This window comes from Hyperolius riggenbachi, chromosome 12 (genome assembly GCF_040937935.1).
Source record: "Hyperolius riggenbachi isolate aHypRig1 chromosome 12, aHypRig1.pri, whole genome shotgun sequence".
Taxonomy (NCBI): Eukaryota; Metazoa; Chordata; class Amphibia; order Anura; family Hyperoliidae; genus Hyperolius; species Hyperolius riggenbachi.
The window spans coordinates 176,438,687-176,459,762 of NC_090657.1; the positions used below are offsets into that span (position 1 = coordinate 176,438,687).

The following is a 21,076-nucleotide window of genomic DNA, read 5'->3' on the forward strand; positions in this document are numbered from 1 at the left end:
CACTTGCATCGCAGCTGGCAAGATTTTTTTTGAATGACCACCCAGAAGTCTAAAATACCACTGCGGTATTTTCCCTCCAGGAGTTTTTTCGCCACAAATGTTTTATGAATAGAGCCAAAGTGCTTTTTCAAGCACTTTGTGATTTCCCTATACCTTCCAATCAGGGCAAACCACCCTGAAATTGGTACATGCAGCACTTTTGTCAGTGGCAAGCAAACGGAATGCCCCAATGAGAATCATCTCATTGGAAAGCATAGTGTAAGTGCTTTTAGGGCGATTTGTACAAAAATCGCCTACGCTTAAAAAAACTGCAAAAACGCCTCTAGTGTGAACGAGCCCTGAGTGTCACTTAAGGTGTAGCAGGTCAGCAGGCAGACAGGGGGAGGTGTGTTTGGAGGTTTTCCCTGTAATGCATTAGGTTATCCCTTTAGATGTGCTGCAGCCACCAGGGGGAGCTCTTCTGTATGCTAGAATACAAATATGCACATCTAAAGGGATGTCGGGAAGCCTTTTGAAAAATCCCATCCCCTCTGCTTTGATACACTGACTGAAAGATACCCCATCCCATCAGCTGAGAAGCAGGCTGTGTGGCTCTCCCTACTGGCTGCCCGGCTCTCCCCAAAGGCTGTCTGTCAAATCCACCACACACAGACGCAGAGCTGGGACAAGGTCTTCCAGCACCCAAGGCTGAGACACCAAAGTGCGCCCCTCCATCCCTCCCACCCCAGCCGCCACACACTGATTGCTATTGGACTAAGAGGGCCACAGGGCCCACAACCTCCCCAACACCTTAATATCTAGTTATCTGGTTTGCAGTCACTGCCATGTATCCCCTTTTCTTATTTATTTCTGCTTCAAACACAATTAGGAATGACAGCTAAATGAATTCTGCACCCCCTCCTACACTGCGCCCCGAGGCTGGAGCCTCTCCAGCCTATGCCTCGGCCCGGCCCTGCACAGACCGCATGTGAAGAGCCAGTTAGTGGCTGCTGTGAGCTGGAGGAAAAAAAATAATAATAATAAAAAAAAAAAAAAAAAGTTATTGAGATCTGAGTCCCCTGTTTTAACGATCTACAGTCTCTTCTCAGCCTTCAGGGTAAGGATAGGAACACACTAGGCTGTGCGTGACAGGCAGCGTTTGCTGCATATGCATTGTGTTTATTTTCAGTGCGCACATGCGGTTTTCTTGCGTTTAATGAGTTTGCATATATAAAATCGTATATGCGTTTTGTATGCGCTTTTGATATGCATTTTATGCTAATCACTAAGAGGTCAACAGGAATCGGAAATACATTTTTTTTTTTTCTTCTTTCAAACCAACCACACAAAAGCCGGGCGCATCCTCTAGGTGGTGACAAAACTCCACCAGAGTTACATCTTTCCCTACTATCCATGTCGGCCTGGAGGGGGAATAGTAATTAGCGCCACCTGCCGGATGCGCCCGGCTAACGGATAAGTACCCAAAAATGCAATACCTCTGCGTCACCAGTAACATTCATTATGTGCGTTTTAGAAAAATATGCAGCAAGTTCTGCATTTTAAAAACGCACATTGCATAATGCAAACATATGCGTTTTTTTCCATGCGGCCCATTGACTTGCAATATGTGCATTTTCCGCAATGCTAGCGTTTCTGCCTAGTTTGTTCCTACCCTCATATTAGTGCTAATTGATGCATCTAATCCAAATCAGTTGGAAGTGCACCTAATTGATCTATTGCCACACTGCAAACAGTTTCAGGCAAGGAAAAAAAACTTTACATCTCATTCCCTTTTTAAAACCCTGAGGCTGGGGGCACACATGGCATGAAAGGGCGAGTTTTCTGCCATGTGCGTTTTTATGCATTTGTGGTTTGCATATACAAAACACACATGCCTTTTATGCAAATCACCAGGAAGACAAAAGGAAGCAGAAATACATGAAAAAAAAAACCAAACAAACAAACAAAAAAGCATATTAAAAAAAACATACCATTGACTTGTGCGTTTTTGAAAATCATGCACCAAAACCAGCGTTTAGACAAAAAAAAAAAAAAAAAAACCCCGCAGGTTTCAAAACTTTTTTGCATATGCAGTTTTTGATGTGGCACATTGACTTGCATTAGCGACAAAAACGCAGCATTTTCCGCAACGCTAGCGTTTATGCTAAGTGTGCACCTAACCTACCAGTCCCAGACAAGGGAGCAGCAATATAGCAAAGCGTTACTGACCCCATCACCAGACGATTCAAAACACCTGATAGGTTGCAAGGCTTCAGGCCTAGTGCACACCAAAAACCGCTAGCAGATCCGCAAAATGCTAGCAGATTTTGAAACGCTTTTTCTTATTTTTCTGCAGTGTTTCAGCTAGCGTTTTGTGTAGCGGTTTTGGTATAGTAGATTTAATGTATTGTTATAGTAAGCTGTTACTGAACAGCTACTGTAACAAAAAACGCCTGGCAAACCGCTCTGAAGTGCTGTTTTTCAGAGCGGTTTGTGGTTTTCCTATACTTAGCATTGAGGCAGAAACGCATCCGCAATCCAAAATCTGCAGCAGCCCGGGAGTATGCGTTTCTGCAAAACGCCTCCCGCTCTGGTGTGCACCAGCCCATTGAAATACATTACCCTAGCGGATCCGCACCCGCAAGCGGATCGCAAACCGCAGCGGAAACACTCCGGTGTGCAAAGTTCATTTTTCCCCTCCCTCCCCAGCAGAAAGGCCAGGAGCCCACTGAGAGCAGCTCTTGCTAAAAAACAAGCACTTGAGCAGCGGTTTTGGCGGAATTTTGCGGCATGACTTTAGACGTGCTGGCAAGTAGAAATGGCCCGAACGATTCAACCGCGAACGGTTACCGGCGAATTTTTGGTGGTTTGCGTTCGAACGCAAACTTTATGGTAGTTTGACCCGCCTCCTATACTACATCATTAGGGTCAACTTTGACCCTGTACATCACAGTCAGCAGGCACATTGGGCTCTATTCATAAAACCTTACCGCAAGTTTTCCGCTCAAAACAGCGGATTTTCCCGTCCATTTAGCAAAGTGGGCATTCATAAAAGCTGTTCCCGCATGAAAATCTATGATCCCCCAGCAGAGCGAGAAATTTCCGCCCTCTCCAGTGTTTTTCTAGATTTATCTAGAAAAAGTAACAAAATGGCCATTCATGAAGTTTAGAGGAAGCGGTATGTGGACGGGAAATACCGCTTCCTCTGATTTTGCGGATTACATACAAGTGAATGGGACAGACCTCCCAGAGAGAGCAGTGCACGGAGGGACTCTGCCGGCTGAAGTGTTTCCGCATGCCTTCCGACAGCTTACCGCCAGCTTTCAGCGGGAGATCTCCGCTCTTGCATCGCAGCTTTCAAGATTTCTTTGAATGACCACCCAGAAGTGTAAAATACCGCTGCGGTATTTTACCTCCAGGATTTTTTTCGACTCAGAAGTTTTATGAATAGAGCCCAATGTAGCCAATCAGGCTACGCTCCCTCCTGAAGGCCTCCTCCTTCTGTTGAACTGTGTGCTCAGCAAGCAGTTTCCAGGCAGAAGTAAGCAGTTATTTTGCAGCAACGAGCAGTTACTAGGCAGCAGTGAGCAGTTGAGAGTTTGAGGCATTTCACTGTCTCTCAGTGGTCCGTGGAAAGGAGGCCTCAGGTTGTTATAAACCCCACCCACACTATTCACCCAATCACAACGCTTCATGCTACAGAGGGTGCTGCAAATGGAGAACTATTCCCTACTGGGTCCCCTAAAGCAGACCAGCGTCAGAGAGAATTGCGACAGTTGCAGCGCTCCTCTACTTTGGAGCGCAATTGCTCCTAAAAAGCTGCAGGACTAATTTGGTCAATTTACAGTTGCGGCTGTGGGTTCACCTGCTTTCACCTTCATTGGGCTCTATTCGTAAAGCATTCCCGCATGCGGTAATGCTCAAAACAGCTGACTTTACTGACCACTTAGCAAAATGTCCATTCATAAGCTGTTCCCGCATCAAAAGCTGAAATTCCCGAGCAGTGAGGTAAATTACCGCCTTGTGCAGCGATTATCTCAAAACGTCACTAAATGTTAATTCATAAAGATTACAGCAGGCTGTATTGGGATGGAGAATACCGTCTGTTTAGAAAAGGTGATAAGAGAGCGATAACAGCAAAGTTAATGGGGACAGATCTCCCAGGCAGCAGCAGCGAGTGCAGTACAAAGAAGACTTTCCAGAATACCCCAGGCTGTGTTTAACCCCTTGGGTACCTGGTTTCAGATATATTTCACATCAGAAAGCCTGCATGTGTAACATTTCTTGAAGTTCTTCTATGCTGCGGCAATTAAATAGATAGTTTAGAAAGACTAACAGATTCAGGGCAAGGAGAGGCAGTTAAAAAAACAAAAAAAACAAATTGACATCTAAAGGGAAGTTGGGGCTGCCTCTTATTGTAACGCTGTCTTTGCAAGGAGAAAATGTATCAGCTCAGGCAGCTTCTCATGTTACCGACCGCCAGCCTAGTTCGGAAAATCCCTGAACGTCTGTCACAACTGTAAACATTTTTATGAATTAGCACACAGAAGTCTAAAATACCGAATGCAGTATTTTCCCTCCAAGATTTTTTTACCGCAAAGCCTTTTATAAATAGAGCCCATTATCGGCAGCAAAAGGCTTTTTACCATCGTCAGTCCCAAATTGCTGCTGAAAACGCTCAAGTGGGTGTCAGACCAAAAGCAGTTTCCACCAATATTCAAGAGAAGTATAGGAACCCCTGCCTCAAAAGGCACAACAAGTGTCAGCATGCCCTGAGGAAAAACTAGGGTTTAATTGTCTCACCTCAGCTGCTCTCCCGCCAGGCGTATCTCTGTGTAGTCCCTGCTGAGCTCCGCACACCTCCGCATAGAGTTACTGACCAGCTCTATCCCTGGTGTCTTGTCCGGCCCCATCTCTCCGGGAACAGTGGCCATTTCACATGTGGCACTGGGCGAGTGTCGCCTCCTCACACACAACCAGACTACTGCTGCAAACTGGAAACACAGTTTAGAAATGCAGCCTGAACTAATCAGTGGTGGGATGAAAGTTACAGAATCAATTATTGGATAACTACCCCTCCCACATGCTTTTACACCTGTCATTACATTTAACCCCATCCTCTTACCCCTGCTGTCCTCTAGCTCTGTCAGGCAGGGCTGGAGACATGGGGCTCTATTCAGAGACATGGGGAGGGGGGTGTCTTATTTCAGTCGGGAATTTGGCACAAATGGAAAATGATTGTAAATAGAGCCCTAATGGTGTATACACACTTGAAAGATTAATGAAAGATCTTAGACCAATTTTACCCCCTTCCATGTAGTATGAGAGCCACACCTTCACAGTCTATTCCATGGAGCTGAACTCCCCATCAGATAAAAATATTTGCAAGATGCTGCACACAAGATGCTGTACACATGCAACAGATCAGTATCTGCAAAAGATCTGTTCCTGCAGAAGATCCGTTAATGCAAAATGCATTCATAGTCTATGATATCTGCAGATACTCATACACACCTTGTTTAACAGACATGCATCTGCAGATCAGATCCACCAGGATGGATCTTCAGATCTGCAGATGATTGATCCGCCGGCTGCATCCGCCTGTCAAACCGCTCGGTTAATGTATCTCAGTGAGATGGTGCACACCGGCGGTTTAAGGATTGTAGCAAACCGCAAACGTGCCTCCTGCTGCACGCTTGCGGTTTGCAGAAGCGTTTCTGCCTCAATGTAAAGGATAGGAAAAACGCAAACCGCTCTGAAAAACGCTACTTCAGAGCGGTTTGCCAGGCGTTTTTGTTACAGAAGCTGTTCAGTACAGCTTTTACTGTAACAATTTGTGTAATCTGCTACACAGAAACGCAGCCAAAACCGCTAGGCATGTTTCGAAATCCGCTCTAAACATGCCTAGAATCGCTCTGAAATCTGCTCCCAAAACCGCTAGCTTTTTGCAGATCTGCTAGCGGTTTTGGTATGCACTGGGCCTAAGATTTACCTGCCAGATAGATAAATTCCAACATGTTGGAAATTATCTATCTAACCATCTATCTGCCTAGCAATTAGGCATTGTTCTACTCAGCAGGAGACAACCAGAAGACTATGGATATCAGGTACTTATTCCGTTAGCCGGGCGCATCCGGCAGGTGGCGCTAATTACTATTCCCCCTCCAGGCCGCCATGGATAGTAGAGAAAGATGTAACTCTGGTGGAGTTTTATCGCCACCTAGTGGATGCGCCCGGCTAACGGATAAGTACCGGATATCATTCATAAAAGTGTGTTCGGTAAACAAAAAAAAAATCCAGGCTGGAAAATACCGCATTCGGTATTTTAGACTTCTGTGTGCTCATTCCTAAAAATGTTTACAGTTGCGATAGCACTGCGGTATTTTCCCGAACTAGGCTGGCGGAAACACGAGAAGCTGCCGCGTACATTTGAATACGGCGCTGGTAGACTTGGGCGCAGGATCCAGCTGTTAAATGGCTGGTCCTGCTTCTGCACAAGTCCGGGGCGTTTTAATTACTATTCCCCCTCCAGGCCGACATGGATAGTGGGGGAATGAAATAATTCGGCTTCCAGCGATTGCTGGAGGCCGAATTATTGTGTTTTTTAAACAACTTCGGCTCCGTCTTCTGACGGAGCCGACCTTCCTCACTGAGCGCCGCTATAGACTGATTCCCATTACAGTCTATGGCGGCGCTGACTGCGCCCAAAGCTAGCAGCGCTGAAAAGCACTGCTCCGGAAGCTGCCTGAGTTGATACATTTCTCCATGCAGAGACCGAGTTACTATAGAAGAGGCAGCCCCAGCACCCCTTTATATGTGCATTTTTTTAAAAACTGCCTCTGTTTGCCCTGAATCTGTCTATTAAGGCTAGTACACACTAGCAATTTTGATTGACCAATGATTGCTCAATTTTACCACCTACATGTAGTATGACCATTTACCTATATAATCTGCATAGAATTGAAAATCTGTTTGGCCCTCATACTACATGGAGGTGGTAAAATTGAGCAATCATTGGTCAATCAAAATTGCTAGTGTGTACTAGCCTTTAGTCTTTTTTAAACAATCTATTTAATTGCCACAGCTTACAAGAACTTCAAGAAATGTTACACATGCAGGCTTTCTGATGTGAAATATATCTGAAAACAGGTACCCAAGGGGTTAAAAAACACAGCCTGGGTATTCTGGTATGCCTTTTTTTTCTACTCTCACTGCTGCTTCCTGGGAGGTCTGTCTCCGTTAACTTAGCTGTTATCCACATGCTTATCACGTCTTCAAAGGGAGAGGTATTCTTGTCCTGATTCAGCCTGCTCTAATCTTTATGAATTGACATATGGTGACATGTGTTGAGACAATGACCGCACAAGGCGGTAATTTATCGCTCTGCTCGGGAACGTTAGCTTTTCATGCGGAAACAGCTTTTATGAATAGACACTTTGCTAAGTGCTCGGTAAAGTCTGCTGTTTTCAGCATTTCCACATGCAGAAATGCTTTATGAATGATAGCCATGCACCAGAGATAATGACCAGTCTCTACAGAAAATAATCTAATTATGCATTCTAACATAAAATCTAACAGAAGAATCTAACAGAAAATTGTATGGTGTATTCCCAGCATGAGGCCCAGTGTACACCAAAACCGCTAGCAGATCTGCAAAACGCTAGAGGTTTTTGGAGCAGATTTCAGAGCGATTCTAGGCATGTATAGAGAGGTTTTCTAAACATGCCTAGCGTTTTTTGGAGCATATTTGTGTAGCAGATTACAAATATTGTTACAGTGAAGCTGTTACTGAACAACTAATATAACAAAAACGCCTGGAAAACAGCTCTGATGTAGTGTTTTTCAGAGCAGTTTGAGCTTTTCCTATACATTACATTGGGCTCTATTCATAAAACATTTGCGTTAAAAAAAATCTTGGAGGGAAAACACTGCATCGGTATTTTAGACTTTTGTGTGCTAATTCATATAAATGTTTACACTTGGGATAATAGGTTGGGGAATTCCCACACTAAACTGGAGGTGCTGCTGAGTTGATACCTTTGCTGGCTGAGTTGATACATTTTCTCTGTGCAGAGACAAAGGGCCCGTTCTCACCTGAGCGGGAATAGCGCGATTCCCACTCACGGCAAACCGCTAGCGGTTCTGCAAAAACCGCTACACAACGTAGTGAGTGGCAGTGTTCTCACTGCCGCGGTTGCGGTTAGCGATAACTGCAACCGCGCTGCATGCCGGTGACGAGCGTTCTGCGATTGTGATTAGCGTGCATAGCACGCTAATCGCGATCGCTCCAAAACCGCTGCAGTGTCCAGTGATTTTTCCGCGCTAATCGCGGGAAAATCACTCCCGCGCTGGCGTTCTGCGATTTTAAGTGTGAACGGGCCTGAGGGAGGCAGCCCCAGCATCCCTTTACATGTGCATTGTTTTTAAAACTGCCTCTGTTTGCCCTGAATCTTCTCTGAATCTGTAGATTAAGGTGGCCATACACTGGCCCGATTCCCGGCCGTTTCGACAGCAGATTCGATCCTGGGATCGAATCTGCTGCCAATCGTTCGCGGTAAACGCCGCCGACGATCCGATTTCCTCCCGAAATCGGATCGGTCCGTCGATCGCGCCATGCGGGAAATTACCCTCGATCGCCCGCGGGTAAAGTGCGCGTCGCTAGCGGCGGCCGATCCGATGAAAAATACATTACCTGATGCGGGCTCCCGGGCGTCTTCTCCGCATCTTCTCAGCGCTGCACCCGCTCCATCCCGGTGCTTCCTGGGTCACTGCAGTGACCCAGGAAGTTCAAATAGAGGGCGCTCTATTTGAACTTCCTGGTCACGGAGTGACACAGGAAGCGCCTAGATGGAGCAAGAACAAAGCGGTGCAGCGTGGAGAAGATGCCCGGGAGCCAGCGTCAGGTAATGTATACGGGGGGGGGGGGGGGAGGACAGGCGGCAGGAGCAGCTGAACAGATTGTGATCGGTTTCAGGCTGAAATCGATTCACAATCTGTTTGCAGTAAAGGCAGCCATACGATCCCTATCTGATCAGATTCGATCAGATAGGGATCTGTCAGTTGGTCGATCTAATGGCAAATCGACCAGTGTATGGCTACCTTTAACCTTCAGTGACGTGTTGTGAAAATTTCCGCACTGCTCAGGAATGTCAGATTTTCATGCAGAAACAGCTTTTATGAATGGACACTATGCTAAGTGCTCGGTAAAGTCAGCTGTTTTGAGCATTACCGCATGGGGGAATGCTTTATGAATAGAGGCCATTGAGGCAGAAACGCATCTGCAAACCGCAAAAATGCTGCAGGACCCACGTTTGCGGTTTGCTAAAAAACCTCAAACCGCTGGTGTGCGCCATCCCATTGAAGTACATTAGCCAAGTGTTTTCGCAGGTGGAAGCTGTTTGCGGTACGCTTCAAAAACCGCTCGGTGTGCACCGGGCCTAAGATCTTTCATTAATCTTTCAAGTGTGTACACACCATTAATTTCACTAGGGATGATCAATGAGATGCAAACATTTCCGAGTTCATGCAGAATTGTGTACATTTTTATGCAAATATATGAAGCTTGAGGCTGGGTTCACACATGAGATAGCGTGAAAGGTTGCGTTTTATGTCGTGTTTTAGGTTAATGTTATGTGGGGGTTTTTTTCTGCATTTTTGGTGCGTTTCCGTTTTTTTTTTTTACGCGGATGCGTTTTTATATTTACATTTATGCAAATCACTAGGAAGAAAACAGGAAGTGGAAACACTTTTCCGTTAGCTGGGCGCATCCACTAGGTGGCGTTAATTACTATTCCCCCTCCAGGCCGTCATGGATAGTAGGGAAAGATGTAATTCTGGTGGAGTTTTATCGCCACCTAGTGGATGCACCCGGCTAACAGAAAAGTACCCAGAAATCTTTATTTAAAAAATAAAAAAAAACATGTAAAACACATAAAACACTATGCATATGCATCACCATAGACTCTCATCAGCCCCCTATGCTGCTATTGCAGCCTCCCTATGTTGCAATAGCAGCATAGAGGGCGATATTCTGGCTGGGAACGCGAAGAATCACTCGCGTTCCCAGCCTGTCGGCCGGTCCAGGGACATCTGATGGAGTCAGCGTGGGCACCGATCAGCTTCAGGGGGCTGCGGGAAGCCCCAGGTGAGTTAAACTCATTTTGTATTCCTGACTTTAGGGTCACTTTAAGCCCCTTTTCCACGGACTGTTGATAGGCAGTGAAATGCCTCTCAAGCTCTCAAACCTGCTCACTGCTGCCTGGTGTTAACTGCTTGCTGACCACACAGCTCAACAGTCCGTGGAAAGGAGGTCTAAATTTTCACCAGCGATAATTGCCGCCTCTTCTCAGCTTTCACAAAAAAATTTCCGCATATGAGTATATGGCGGTAAAAAAAACGCGGAAACAGTGTAAAACGGCCATTAAACGTGTGGTAAAAATGCAAAAAAATGATTGACAAAGTAAAGGTTTTAGGCCTTGTTCACGTTATAAATCGCTAGCGCAAGCGCTGAGTGCTTTTGTGAGCGCTTTTTAAAGCAATTTTTCCATCGATTTTAGAGAGTATAGATATTTTTACAAGCGCTTTTGTAAGCTCTTTTGTTTTGCGATTAGCGGTTTTCTTTTTTTATCAATCAGGTGAACTTTGACCTGGAAATTAATCACTGAAATGTACTTTGTGAGGGAAAAGCGCTCACAAAATTGCTTTCTGAAGCGCTTAGCGATTTTCCTATACCTTCCATTGAAAAGCAAACGCTCAGGAATTGGTGCAGGACCCACGTTTGCGATTGGAAAGAAAGCTCATCACTCATGTGAGAACACTCACATTTAGAAACATTGCATAAGCACTTTTAATGCGATTTTAAAAACAGCCAGTCTTAAAAAAAAAACCCAAAAAACAAAAGGGCTCATAGTGTGAACAAGCCCTAGTCCAGCAATCACAGCGCTAAAGGCTCTAGTCTACATTTAATTTAACGGGAAGTGAAAAATATCACCAGGTACTTGTAGGATCGGCAGTTAAGGCATAAATATGAGACTTTGGTACTTTTCTGTTAGCCGGGCGCATCCACTAGGTGGCGATAATTACTATTCCCCCTCCAGGCCACCATGGATAGTAGGGAAAGATATAATACTGGTGTTTTATCGCCACCTAGTGGATGCGCCCGGCTAACGGAAAAGTACCGAGACCTTTTTCATTGTGAATTTCGTTTTTTTTGTGGAAAATGATACAGATTTTCCAGCTTTTGCAGATTTTCAACTAACTTTTTCCGCATGCGGAAAACTTTGTGAATGTCAACATGGTCTTATTTCTGTCAGAAATTTACCGACAGTTGGTTACCGCATGTGGAAAATGATCGTGAATAGAACCCAATCTGTTCATAGAATTCAAACTCTGTAGACCCTCATACTACATGGAAGTGGTAAAATTTGCCAGTGATCGGCCAATCAAAATTGGATGTGTGTATACACCATAACAAAAATCAGTTGGTCCTAATACTACATAGAAATGGTAAAATTGTCCACTTGCGTGCATACACAGCTAGGCATAGGCAGGATAGGTTAGTGAGAGAATAGGTGGTGGTCCGGGATGCTAGTGTGAAACTAGCCTCTCTGTTTCAAGACATCCCATTGGTCTGTTAAGGGACCAACGTGGGGCCCCGGCAGCACGTTTAAGGATGGTGGCCACACTTGTTATGGGTGGGGGGAGTCATGGTGGCCACATTTGTTATGGGTGGGTGGAGTTATGGTGGCCATACTTGTTATGGGTGGGTGGAGCTATGGTGGTAACACTTGTTATGGGTGGGGGGAGTCATGGTGGCCACACTTGTTATGGGTGGGGGGTGGGGAGTCATGGTGGCAACACTTGTTATGGGGGGGGGGGGGGGAGTCATGGTGGCCACACTTGTTATGGGTGGGAGGAGTCATGGTGGCCACACTTGCTATGGGTGGGAGGAGTCATGGTGGCCTCACTTGTTATGGGTGGGAGGAGTCATGGTGGCCTCACTTGTTATGGGTGGGAGGAGTCATGGTGGCCTCACTTGTTATGGACGGGAGGAGTCATGGTGGCCACACTTGTTATGGGTGGGAGGAGTCAAGGTGGCCTCACTTGTTATGGGTGGGAGGAGTCATGGTGGCCACACTTGTTATGGGTGTGTGGAGTCATGGTGGCCACACTTGTTATGGGTGGAGGGAGTCATGGTGGCCACACTTGTTATGGGTGGAGGGAGTCATGGTGGCCACACTTGTTATGGGTGGAGGGAGTCATGGTGGCCACACTTGTTATGGGTGAAGGGAGTCATGGTGGCCACACTTGTTATGGGTGGGAGGAGTCAAGGTGGCCTCACTTGTTATGGGTGGGAGGAGTCATGGTGGCCACACTTGTTATGGGTGTGTGGAGTCATGGTGGCCACACTTGTTATGGGTGGAGGGAGTCATGGTGGCCACACTTGTTATGGGTGGAGGGAGTCATGGTGGCCACACTTGTTATGGGTGAAGGGAGTCATGGTGGCCACACTTGTTATGGGTGGAGGGAGTCATGGTGGCCACACTTGTTATGGGTGTGTGGAGTCATGGTGGCCACACTTGTTATGGGTGGAGGGAGTCATGGTGGCCATACTTGTTATGGGTGGAGGGAGTCATGGTGGCCACACTTGTTATGGGTGGAGGGAGTCATGGTGGCCACACTTGTTATGGGTGGAGGGAGTCATGGTGGCCACACTTGTTATGGGTGGAGGGAGTCATGGTGGCCACACTTGTTATGGGTGGAGGGAGTCATGGTGGCCACACTTGTTATGGGTGTGTGGAGTCATGGTGGTCACACTGTTATGGGTGGAGGGAGTCATGGTGGCCACACTTGTTATGGGTGGAGGGAGTCATGGTGGCCACACTTGTTATGGGTGGAGGGAGTCATGGTGGCCACACTTGTTATGGGTGGAGGGAGTCATGGTGGCCACACTTGTTATGGGTGGAGGGAGTCATGGTGGCCACACTTGTTATGGGTGTGTGGAGTCATGGTGGCCACACTTGTTATGGGTGGAGGGAGTCATGGTGGCCACACTTGTTATGGGTGGAGGGAGTCATGGTGGCCACACTTGTTATGGGTGGAGGGAGTCATGGTGGCCACACTTGTTATGGGTGGAGGGAGTCATGGTGGCCACACTTGTTATGGGTGGGAGGAGTCATGGTGGCCACACTTGTTATGGGTGGAGGGAGTCATGGTGGCCACACTTGTTATGGGTGGAGGGAGTCATGGTGGCCACACTTGTTATGGGTGAAGGGAGTCATGGTGGCCACACTTGTTATGGGTGGAGGGAGTCATGGTGGCCACACTTGTTATGGGTGGGAGGAGTCATGGTGGCCACACTTGTTATGGGTGGAGGGAGTCATGGTGGCCACACTTGTTATGGGTGGGAGGAGTCATGGTGGCCACACTTGTTATGGGTGGAGGGAGTCATGGTGGCCACACTTGTTATGGGTGGGAGGAGTCATGGTGGCCACACTTGTTATGGGTGGAGGGAGTCATGGTGGCCACACTTGTTATGGGTGGAGGGAGTCATGGTGGCCACACTTGTTATGGGTGGAGGGAGTCATGGTGGCCACACTTGTTATGGGTGGAGGGAGTCATGGTGGCCTCAGTTATGGGTGGAGGGAGTCATGGTGGCCACACTTGTTATGGGTGGAGGGAGTCATGGTGGCCACACTTGTTATGGGTGGAGGGAGTCATGGTGGCCACACTTGTTATGGGTGGAGGGAGTCATGGTTGCCACACTTGTTATGGGTGGAGGGAGTCATGGTGGCCTCAGTTATGGGTGGAGGGAGTCATGGTGGCCACACTTGTTATGGGTGGGAGGAGTCATGGTGGCCACACTTGTTATGGGTGGAGGGAGTCATGGTGGCCACACTTGTTATGGGTGGGAGGAGTCATGGTGGCCACACTTGTTATGGGTGGAGGGAGTCATGGTGGCCATACTTGTTATGGGTGGAGGGAGTCATGGTGGCCATACTTGTTATGGGTGGAGGGAGTCATGGTGGCCACACTTGTTATGGGTGGAGGGAGTCATGGTGGCCACACTTGTTATGGGTGGAGGGAGTCATGGTGGCCACACTTGTTATGGGTGGAGGGAGTCATGGTGGCCACACTTGTTATGGGTGGAGGGAGTCATGGTGGCCACACTTGTTATGGGTGGGGAGGTGGAGTCATGGTGGCCACACTTGTTATGGGTGGAGGGAGTCATGGTGGCCACACTTGTTATGGGTGAAGGGAGTCATGGTGGCCACACTTGTTATGGGTGGAGGGAGTCATGGTGGCCACACTTGTTATGGGTGGGAGGAGTCATGGTGGCCACACTTGTTATGGGTGGAGGGAGTCATGGTGGCCACACTTGTTATGGGTGTGTGGAGTCATGGTGGCCACACTTGTTATGGGTGGAGGGAGTCATGGTGGCCACACTTGTTATGGGTGGAGGGAGTCATGGTGGCCACACTTGTTATGGGTGGAGGGAGTCATGGTGGCCACACTTGTTATGGGTGGAGGGAGTCATGGTGGCCACACTTGTTATGGGTGGAGGGAGTCATGGTGGCCACACTTGTTATGGGTGGAGGGAGTCATGGTGGCCACACTTGTTATGGGTGTGTGGAGTCATGGTGGCCACACTTGTTATGGGTGGAGGGAGTCATGGTGGCCACACTTGTTATGGGTGTGTGGAGTCATGGTGGCCACACTTGTTATGGGTGGAGGGAGTCATGGTGGCCACACTTGTTATGGGTGGAGGGAGTCATGGTGGCCACACTTGTTATGGGTGGAGGGAGTCATGGTGGCCACACTTGTTATGGGTGGAGGGAGTCATGGTGGCCACACTTGTTATGGGTGGGAGGAGTCATGGTGGCCACACTTGTTATGGGTGGAGGGAGTCATGGTGGCCACACTTGTTATGGGTGGGAGGAGTCATGGTGGCCACACTTGTTATGGGTGGAGGGAGTCATGGTGGCCTCAGTTATGGGTGGAGGGAGTCATGGTGGCCACACTTGTTATGGGTGGGAGGAGTCATGGTGGCCACACTTGTTATGGGTGGAGGGAGTCATGGTGGCCACACTTGTTATGGGTGGAGGGAGTCATGGTGGCCACACTTGTTATGGGTGGAGGGAGTCATGGTGGCCACACTTGTTATGGGTGGAGGGAGTCATGGTGGCCACACTTGTTATGGGTGGAGGGAGTCATGGTGGCCTCAGTTATGGGTGGAGGGAGTCATGGTGGCCACACTTGTTATGGGTGGAGGGAGTCATGGTGGCCACACTTGTTATGGGTGGAGGGAGTCATGGTGGCCACACTTGTTATGGGTGGAGGGAGTCATGGTGGCCACACTTGTTATGGGTGGAGGGAGTCATGGTGGCCACACTTGTTATGGGTGGAGGGAGTCATGGTGGCCTCAGTTATGGGTGGAGGGAGTCATGGTGGCCACACTTGTTATGGGTGGGAGGAGTCATGGTGGCCACACTTGTTATGGGTGGAGGGAGTCATGGTGGCCATACTTGTTATGGGTGGAGGGAGTCATGGTGGCCATACTTGTTATGGGTGGAGGGAGTCATGGTGGCCACACTTGTTATGGGTGGAGGGAGTCATGGTGGCCACACTTGTTATGGGTGGAGGGAGTCATGGTGGCCACACTTGTTATGGGTGGGAGGAGTCATGGTGGCCACACTTGTTATGGGTGGGGGGGGGAGTCATGGTGTCCACACTTGTTATGGGTGGGAGGAGTCATGGTGGCCACACTTGTTATGGGTGTGGGGGGGGAGTCATGGTGGCCAACTTGTTATGGGTGGGAGGAGTCATGGTAGCCTCACTTGTAATGGGTGGGAGGAGTCATGGTGGCCACACTTGTTATGTGGTCATGGTAACCACACTTATTATGGGTGGGTGGAGTCAGTGGCCACACTTGTTATGGGCGGGAGGAGTCATTGGTGGCCACACTTGTTATGGGTGGGAAGAGCCAGGGTGGCCACACTTAAGGGTGGGTGGAGTCATGGGGGCCACATTTGTTATGGTTGGGAGGAGTTATGGTAGCCACACTTGTTTTGGGGAGGAGTCATAGTGGCTACACTTGTTGTGGGTGGGTGGAATCATGGTGGCCTTATCATGGCTGGGGGTGATATATAGAGCTATGTATCTATACCAGGCATGGGCAAACTTGGCCCTCCAGCTATTAAGGAGCTACAAATCCCACAATGCATTTGCCTTTATGAGTCATGACTGTGGCTGTCAGACTCCTGCAATGCATTGTGGGACTTGTAGTTCCTCAACAACTGAAGGGCCAAGTTTGCCCATGCCTGATCTATACACATACATATCTATATTATACAGACATATGAAAACATAAAGGAACACCGCTTAAAAGGGAACCCAAACTGAAAAGTATATGGATTTTTCCTTTTAAAATAATACCAGTTACCTGACTCTCCCGCTAATCCTGTGTCTCTAATACTTTTAGCCACAGCCCCTGAACAAGCATGCATATCAGGCGCTCTGACTGCAGTCAGACTGGATTAGCTGCATGCTTGTTTCAGGTGTGTGATTCAGCCACTACTGCAACCAAAGAGATCAGCAGGAAGCCAGGTAACTGGTATTGTTTAAAAGGAAATATCCATATTCTTCTCAGTTTAGGTTCCCTTTAAGTTTTTTTGTGTGAATCATTGGCTGAGCTTTCAAAGGCGTATAAGAGGAATTGGCGCGGGAGACTTGGGCGCAGGATACAGCCGGTATGGCTGATCCTGCTGCTGCACAATTCCGGGCCGTGTTAAATACTATTCCCCCTCCAGGCCGCCATGGGTAGTGGGGAATGAAATAATTCAGCTTCCAGCAATTGCTGGAAGCCGAATTATTGTGTTTTAAAAGTAACTTCCTGCCGAAGTTACTCCCTGTGCGCCCAAGTCTCCTGCGCTGGATCCACTGTGTTCGCTTTCAAAGTGGCAACTATCTTTTAATATATGTCATGCAGTATTGAAACAGCATTAATAAAGTTTAATTACGTTTTAGATTTAGAAGAAATAATTATGAGGCATAACTAGTCTTAATAGGGCCCCCCTGCAAAAATGGTAGCATGGGGCCCCATCTGTCCCCAAACACCATGCAGGTCACGTGATCGGGAGCTGGCGAATGGCAGCAGAGAGTGTTCTGCTGTAACACAACACAGAAGCAGGAAAAAAATAACACATGTTCTCACACACAGTGTTTGTCAGTGAACGGGGTGGATTTTTTTGCTAATTGGCAGCACTTGTGGTTGGGGAGATAGAGGAGGGACCCCTAAAGCCTCTAGATTCCCCTGCAATGGCAGGAGTCACAGGGGTAATTGCTACACCCATGACTATACCAACATCTTAAAATTAGACAGGTGCATACATTTGGGAACATAAAATCAATAACTAGTTGAGCTTTCTTTGGCAATATACAAGCCATTGTTTACATGTTCAAATCAGGAAACTTGTTTAGAATTCTTCAAATCTGAACCTAAATCTCTACACGTGTATCGTGGCAGGAAGTATTGAGTCACTCATGTTGCTGCTTCTGGCAGCTACACTCAACATAGTGTTCCAGCTTTCCGATACTTCCTCCTCACAGTCACAGCTATGAAGGAGGAAGTATCGAGAGATGTAATGCGACATGGAGCGCATGTGGAAATATTCAGGTTTGGATCAGAACAATTATTTTGAATTACAAAAACGTCAACAGCCTCTAGACACCTGTTCTAATCTTTGAGGAGTGTCTGGATTCTGGTTGGAGGTATTTCAACCATTCTTCCATACAAAATCTCCAGTTCAGTTACATTTGATAGCTGCCGAGCATAGACAGCCTGCTTCAAATCATCCCTTAGTTTTTTTTGTCTGATGCCATTCCAGAACTTTGTATTTCTTCTACTGCATACACGCCGTTGTAGATTATGAACTGTAGCAAAAGTAGATAAAGAGGTCTGAGCACCAGATGAGTTGCAAAACTTCCGATTTATTTATTATTGTTTCGCAAGCACCACTTGTTTCCTTTGGACTTTGAGGAAGCAAGCGAGCTTGCGTAATAGTTGTCAGGCCATTGTATATACATCTGTATCTGTATTCTGTGGGGCTTTAATATTGGTGGAAGCTTTGCAACTATTCTGGTGCCCAGACCCCTTTATCTACTTTTGCTACATGGTTGTCTTGCGTATCCGGAGGCAGAGTGAATTTACCACTTAACCCCAGAGGTTTGCAGGAAAGCATCTACAGTTCTGGCCAAAAGTTGAGGCTGTCAAAAAATATTAGTTTTCACAACGCTTGCTGCTAAACTGCTTTTAGATCTTTGTTTCAGTTGTTTATGTGATGTATTAAAATATAATTATAAGCACTTCATACGTTTCAAAGACTTTTATTAACAATTACATGAGATTTATGCAAAGATTCAGTATTTGCAGTGTTGGCCCTTCTTTTTCAGGACCTCTGAAATTCAACTAGGCATGCTCTCAATCAACTTCTGGGCCAAATCCTGCTACCCATTCTTTCATAATCACTTCTTTGAGTTTCTCAGAATTAGTTGGTTTTTGTTTTGTCCACCCGCCTCTTGAGGAATGACCACAAGTTCTCAATGGGATTAAGATCTGGAGAGTTTCCAGTCTATGGACCCAAAATTTCAAAGTTTTGTCCCCCGAGCCACTTAGTTATCACTTTTGCTTTATAACACAGTGCTCCATCGTGTTGGAAAATGCATTGTTCTTCACCAAACTGTTGTTGGAAGAAGTTGCTGTTGGAGGGTGTTTTGGTACCATTCTTTATTCATGGCTTTGTTTTTTGGCAAAATTGTGAGTGAGCCCACTCCCTTGGATGAGAAGCAACCCCACACATGAATGGGCTCAGGGTGCTTTACTGTTGGCATGACACAGGACTGATGGTAGCGCTCACCTTTTCTTCTCCTGACAAGCCTTTTTCCAGATGATTCTCTTCATCGGAGAATAGGACTTTGCCCCAGTCCTCAGCAGTCCATTCACAATACTTTCTGCAGAAGATCAATCTGTCCCTGATGTGTTTTTGGGAAAGAAGTAGCTTCTTTGCTGCCGTTCTTGACCCCAGGCCATCTTCCAAAGTTCTTCGCCTCACTGTGCGTGCAGATGGGCTCACACCTGCCTGCTGCCATTCCTGAGCAACCTCTGCACTGGTTGCACTCCGGTCCCGCAGCTGAATCCTCTTTAGATGATCCTGGTGCTTGCTGGACTTTCTTGGACACCCTGAAGCCTTCTTAACAACAATTGAACCTCTTTCCTTGCAGTTCTTGATGATCCTATAAATTGTTGATTTAGGTGCAATCTTAGTAGCCACAATATCCTTGCCTGTGAAGCCATTTTTATGCAACGCAATGGTGGCTGCATGTGTTTCTTTGCTGGTCACTATGGTTAACAATGGGAGATCAATGATTTCAAGCATCACCCTCCTTTTAACATGTTAAGTCTGGCATTCTGAACCCAATCAGCCTGACATAATGATCACCAGCTGTGTGCTCATCAACATTCTCACCTGAGTTAACAAGACGATTACTAGAATGATCTCAACAGGTCCTTTAATTACAGCAATGAAATGCAGTGAAAAGGTTTTTTGGGATTCAGTTAATTTTCATGGCAAAGAAGGACTATGCAATTCATCTGAACACTCTTCATAACATTCTGGAGTATATGCAAATTGCTATTATAAAAACTTAAGCACCAACTTTTCTGATTTCCAATGTTTGACAGTCTCAAAACTTTTAGTCAGGACTGTAGTGCCGATCTACTACTGTACATTGCAATCAAGATTCCCACCTGTGTTTTGGGTCATTGTCTTGTTGGAATATCCAGCACCTGCATAACTAACAAACAACTGTGGCGTGTGTGCAGAAAGGCATTCTTTCTCATCAAGCTGTTATACACTTTGTGCAAATAGCACTTGGCCTGCCAGACCTGAGTTTAAAGCATATGTGAACTTAACCTCCTGAGCATTACAGCGCTCAGGAGGTTTTGCCATTTTGTGCCCGCCTGGTCCCTCCTGAGATCCCGCGACTGAAAACCCTATAGCTAGCACTAGGCTAGCTAGTACAAATGTCTGCCATACCCCCCCCGGCACAGCCTTCCCGTACAGCTCCAGTCTTCACTATAGGGAGGATGGCACATGACGTCAACGTCATGCGCAAACCCGATACTCCCCATAGAGACCGAAGCTCTGCAGGGAGGCTGCGCGATCGCTGGATCCAGGGGGGGGGGGGATCCTGGCACTTGTACTCACTAGTCTAGTGCTAGGTAAAGGGTTTTCCGTCACAGGATATAATTTATTCTGCATGGGGGACTTCTGGGGCCAGGAAGCGGTATGCCCGACATAGTGTCATGCATACCGCTAAGGAGGTTAAAAATAAAACAGACACCTCCCCATGTAGTCTACTCATCAATTTCTTTCTCCTCTTCTGTGTCCATTTGGTTGGTCCACCATCATCAATGATAGTCTCCATCCTCCATTTTGAAAATGGCCATTACACCATAACAGATTCCTGGTCAGCACACTGTTAAGCTGCAATATGCCCACATGAGCCACATTACCTTGCACATCAGTTGTCCTTTCAGTTATAACTGACAGCAACCAAGAGATTTTTCTTACTTGTTTTTTTTCAGCAACAAAGCAAGATGAAGTTTGGTGTCAGAGCATAGCATAGGAGTTGTCTAACTGTTTAACTACTTATGATTTTAGGACGCTAGTATTTAAAATTGAATGATTGCTGCTGTAGCAAATAGCAGCAATTATTCATGAAAACGTACAAAACCAATCTGAACTTTGTTTTAACGTTTATTAAAGTAACAGTGTCACATTAAAAAAATAAAATTGCCCCACCTTTAACAAAGGGTTAACCCCCAATTAAGCTCGTGTTCCTTCAGGAAATCTTGTAATGGCTGCTGACCATAGCCATCAGAGGTAGTTGCTAAGGTGACAGTTCAGGGACCCAACACTGTATAGATTGCTGTGCTGTTGCATAGCAATGCATCTGTATAGCGATGGGGTCTCCAAACTGAGTGCCCTAGCGATTGCAGCCAATCACTACTGATGCCCAGACTTGCGATAATCTACAT

At 46.9% G+C, this 21,076-nt stretch overlaps 1 protein-coding gene across 1 annotated transcript in view; it reads right to left on the reverse strand.

The window, feature by feature from the left end:
- The window catches only part of LOC137541015 (DEP domain-containing mTOR-interacting protein-like), a 31,189-nt gene extending 26,297 nt beyond the window's left edge, over window positions 1-4,892 (reverse strand). The window contains exon 1 of the mRNA XM_068262165.1: window positions 4,783-4,892. Within this exon, the coding sequence (XP_068118266.1) occupies window positions 4,783-4,892 (110 nt within the window). The remainder of the gene's footprint in view (window positions 1-4,782) is intronic.
- Window positions 4,893-21,076: the final 16,184 nt, after the last annotated feature.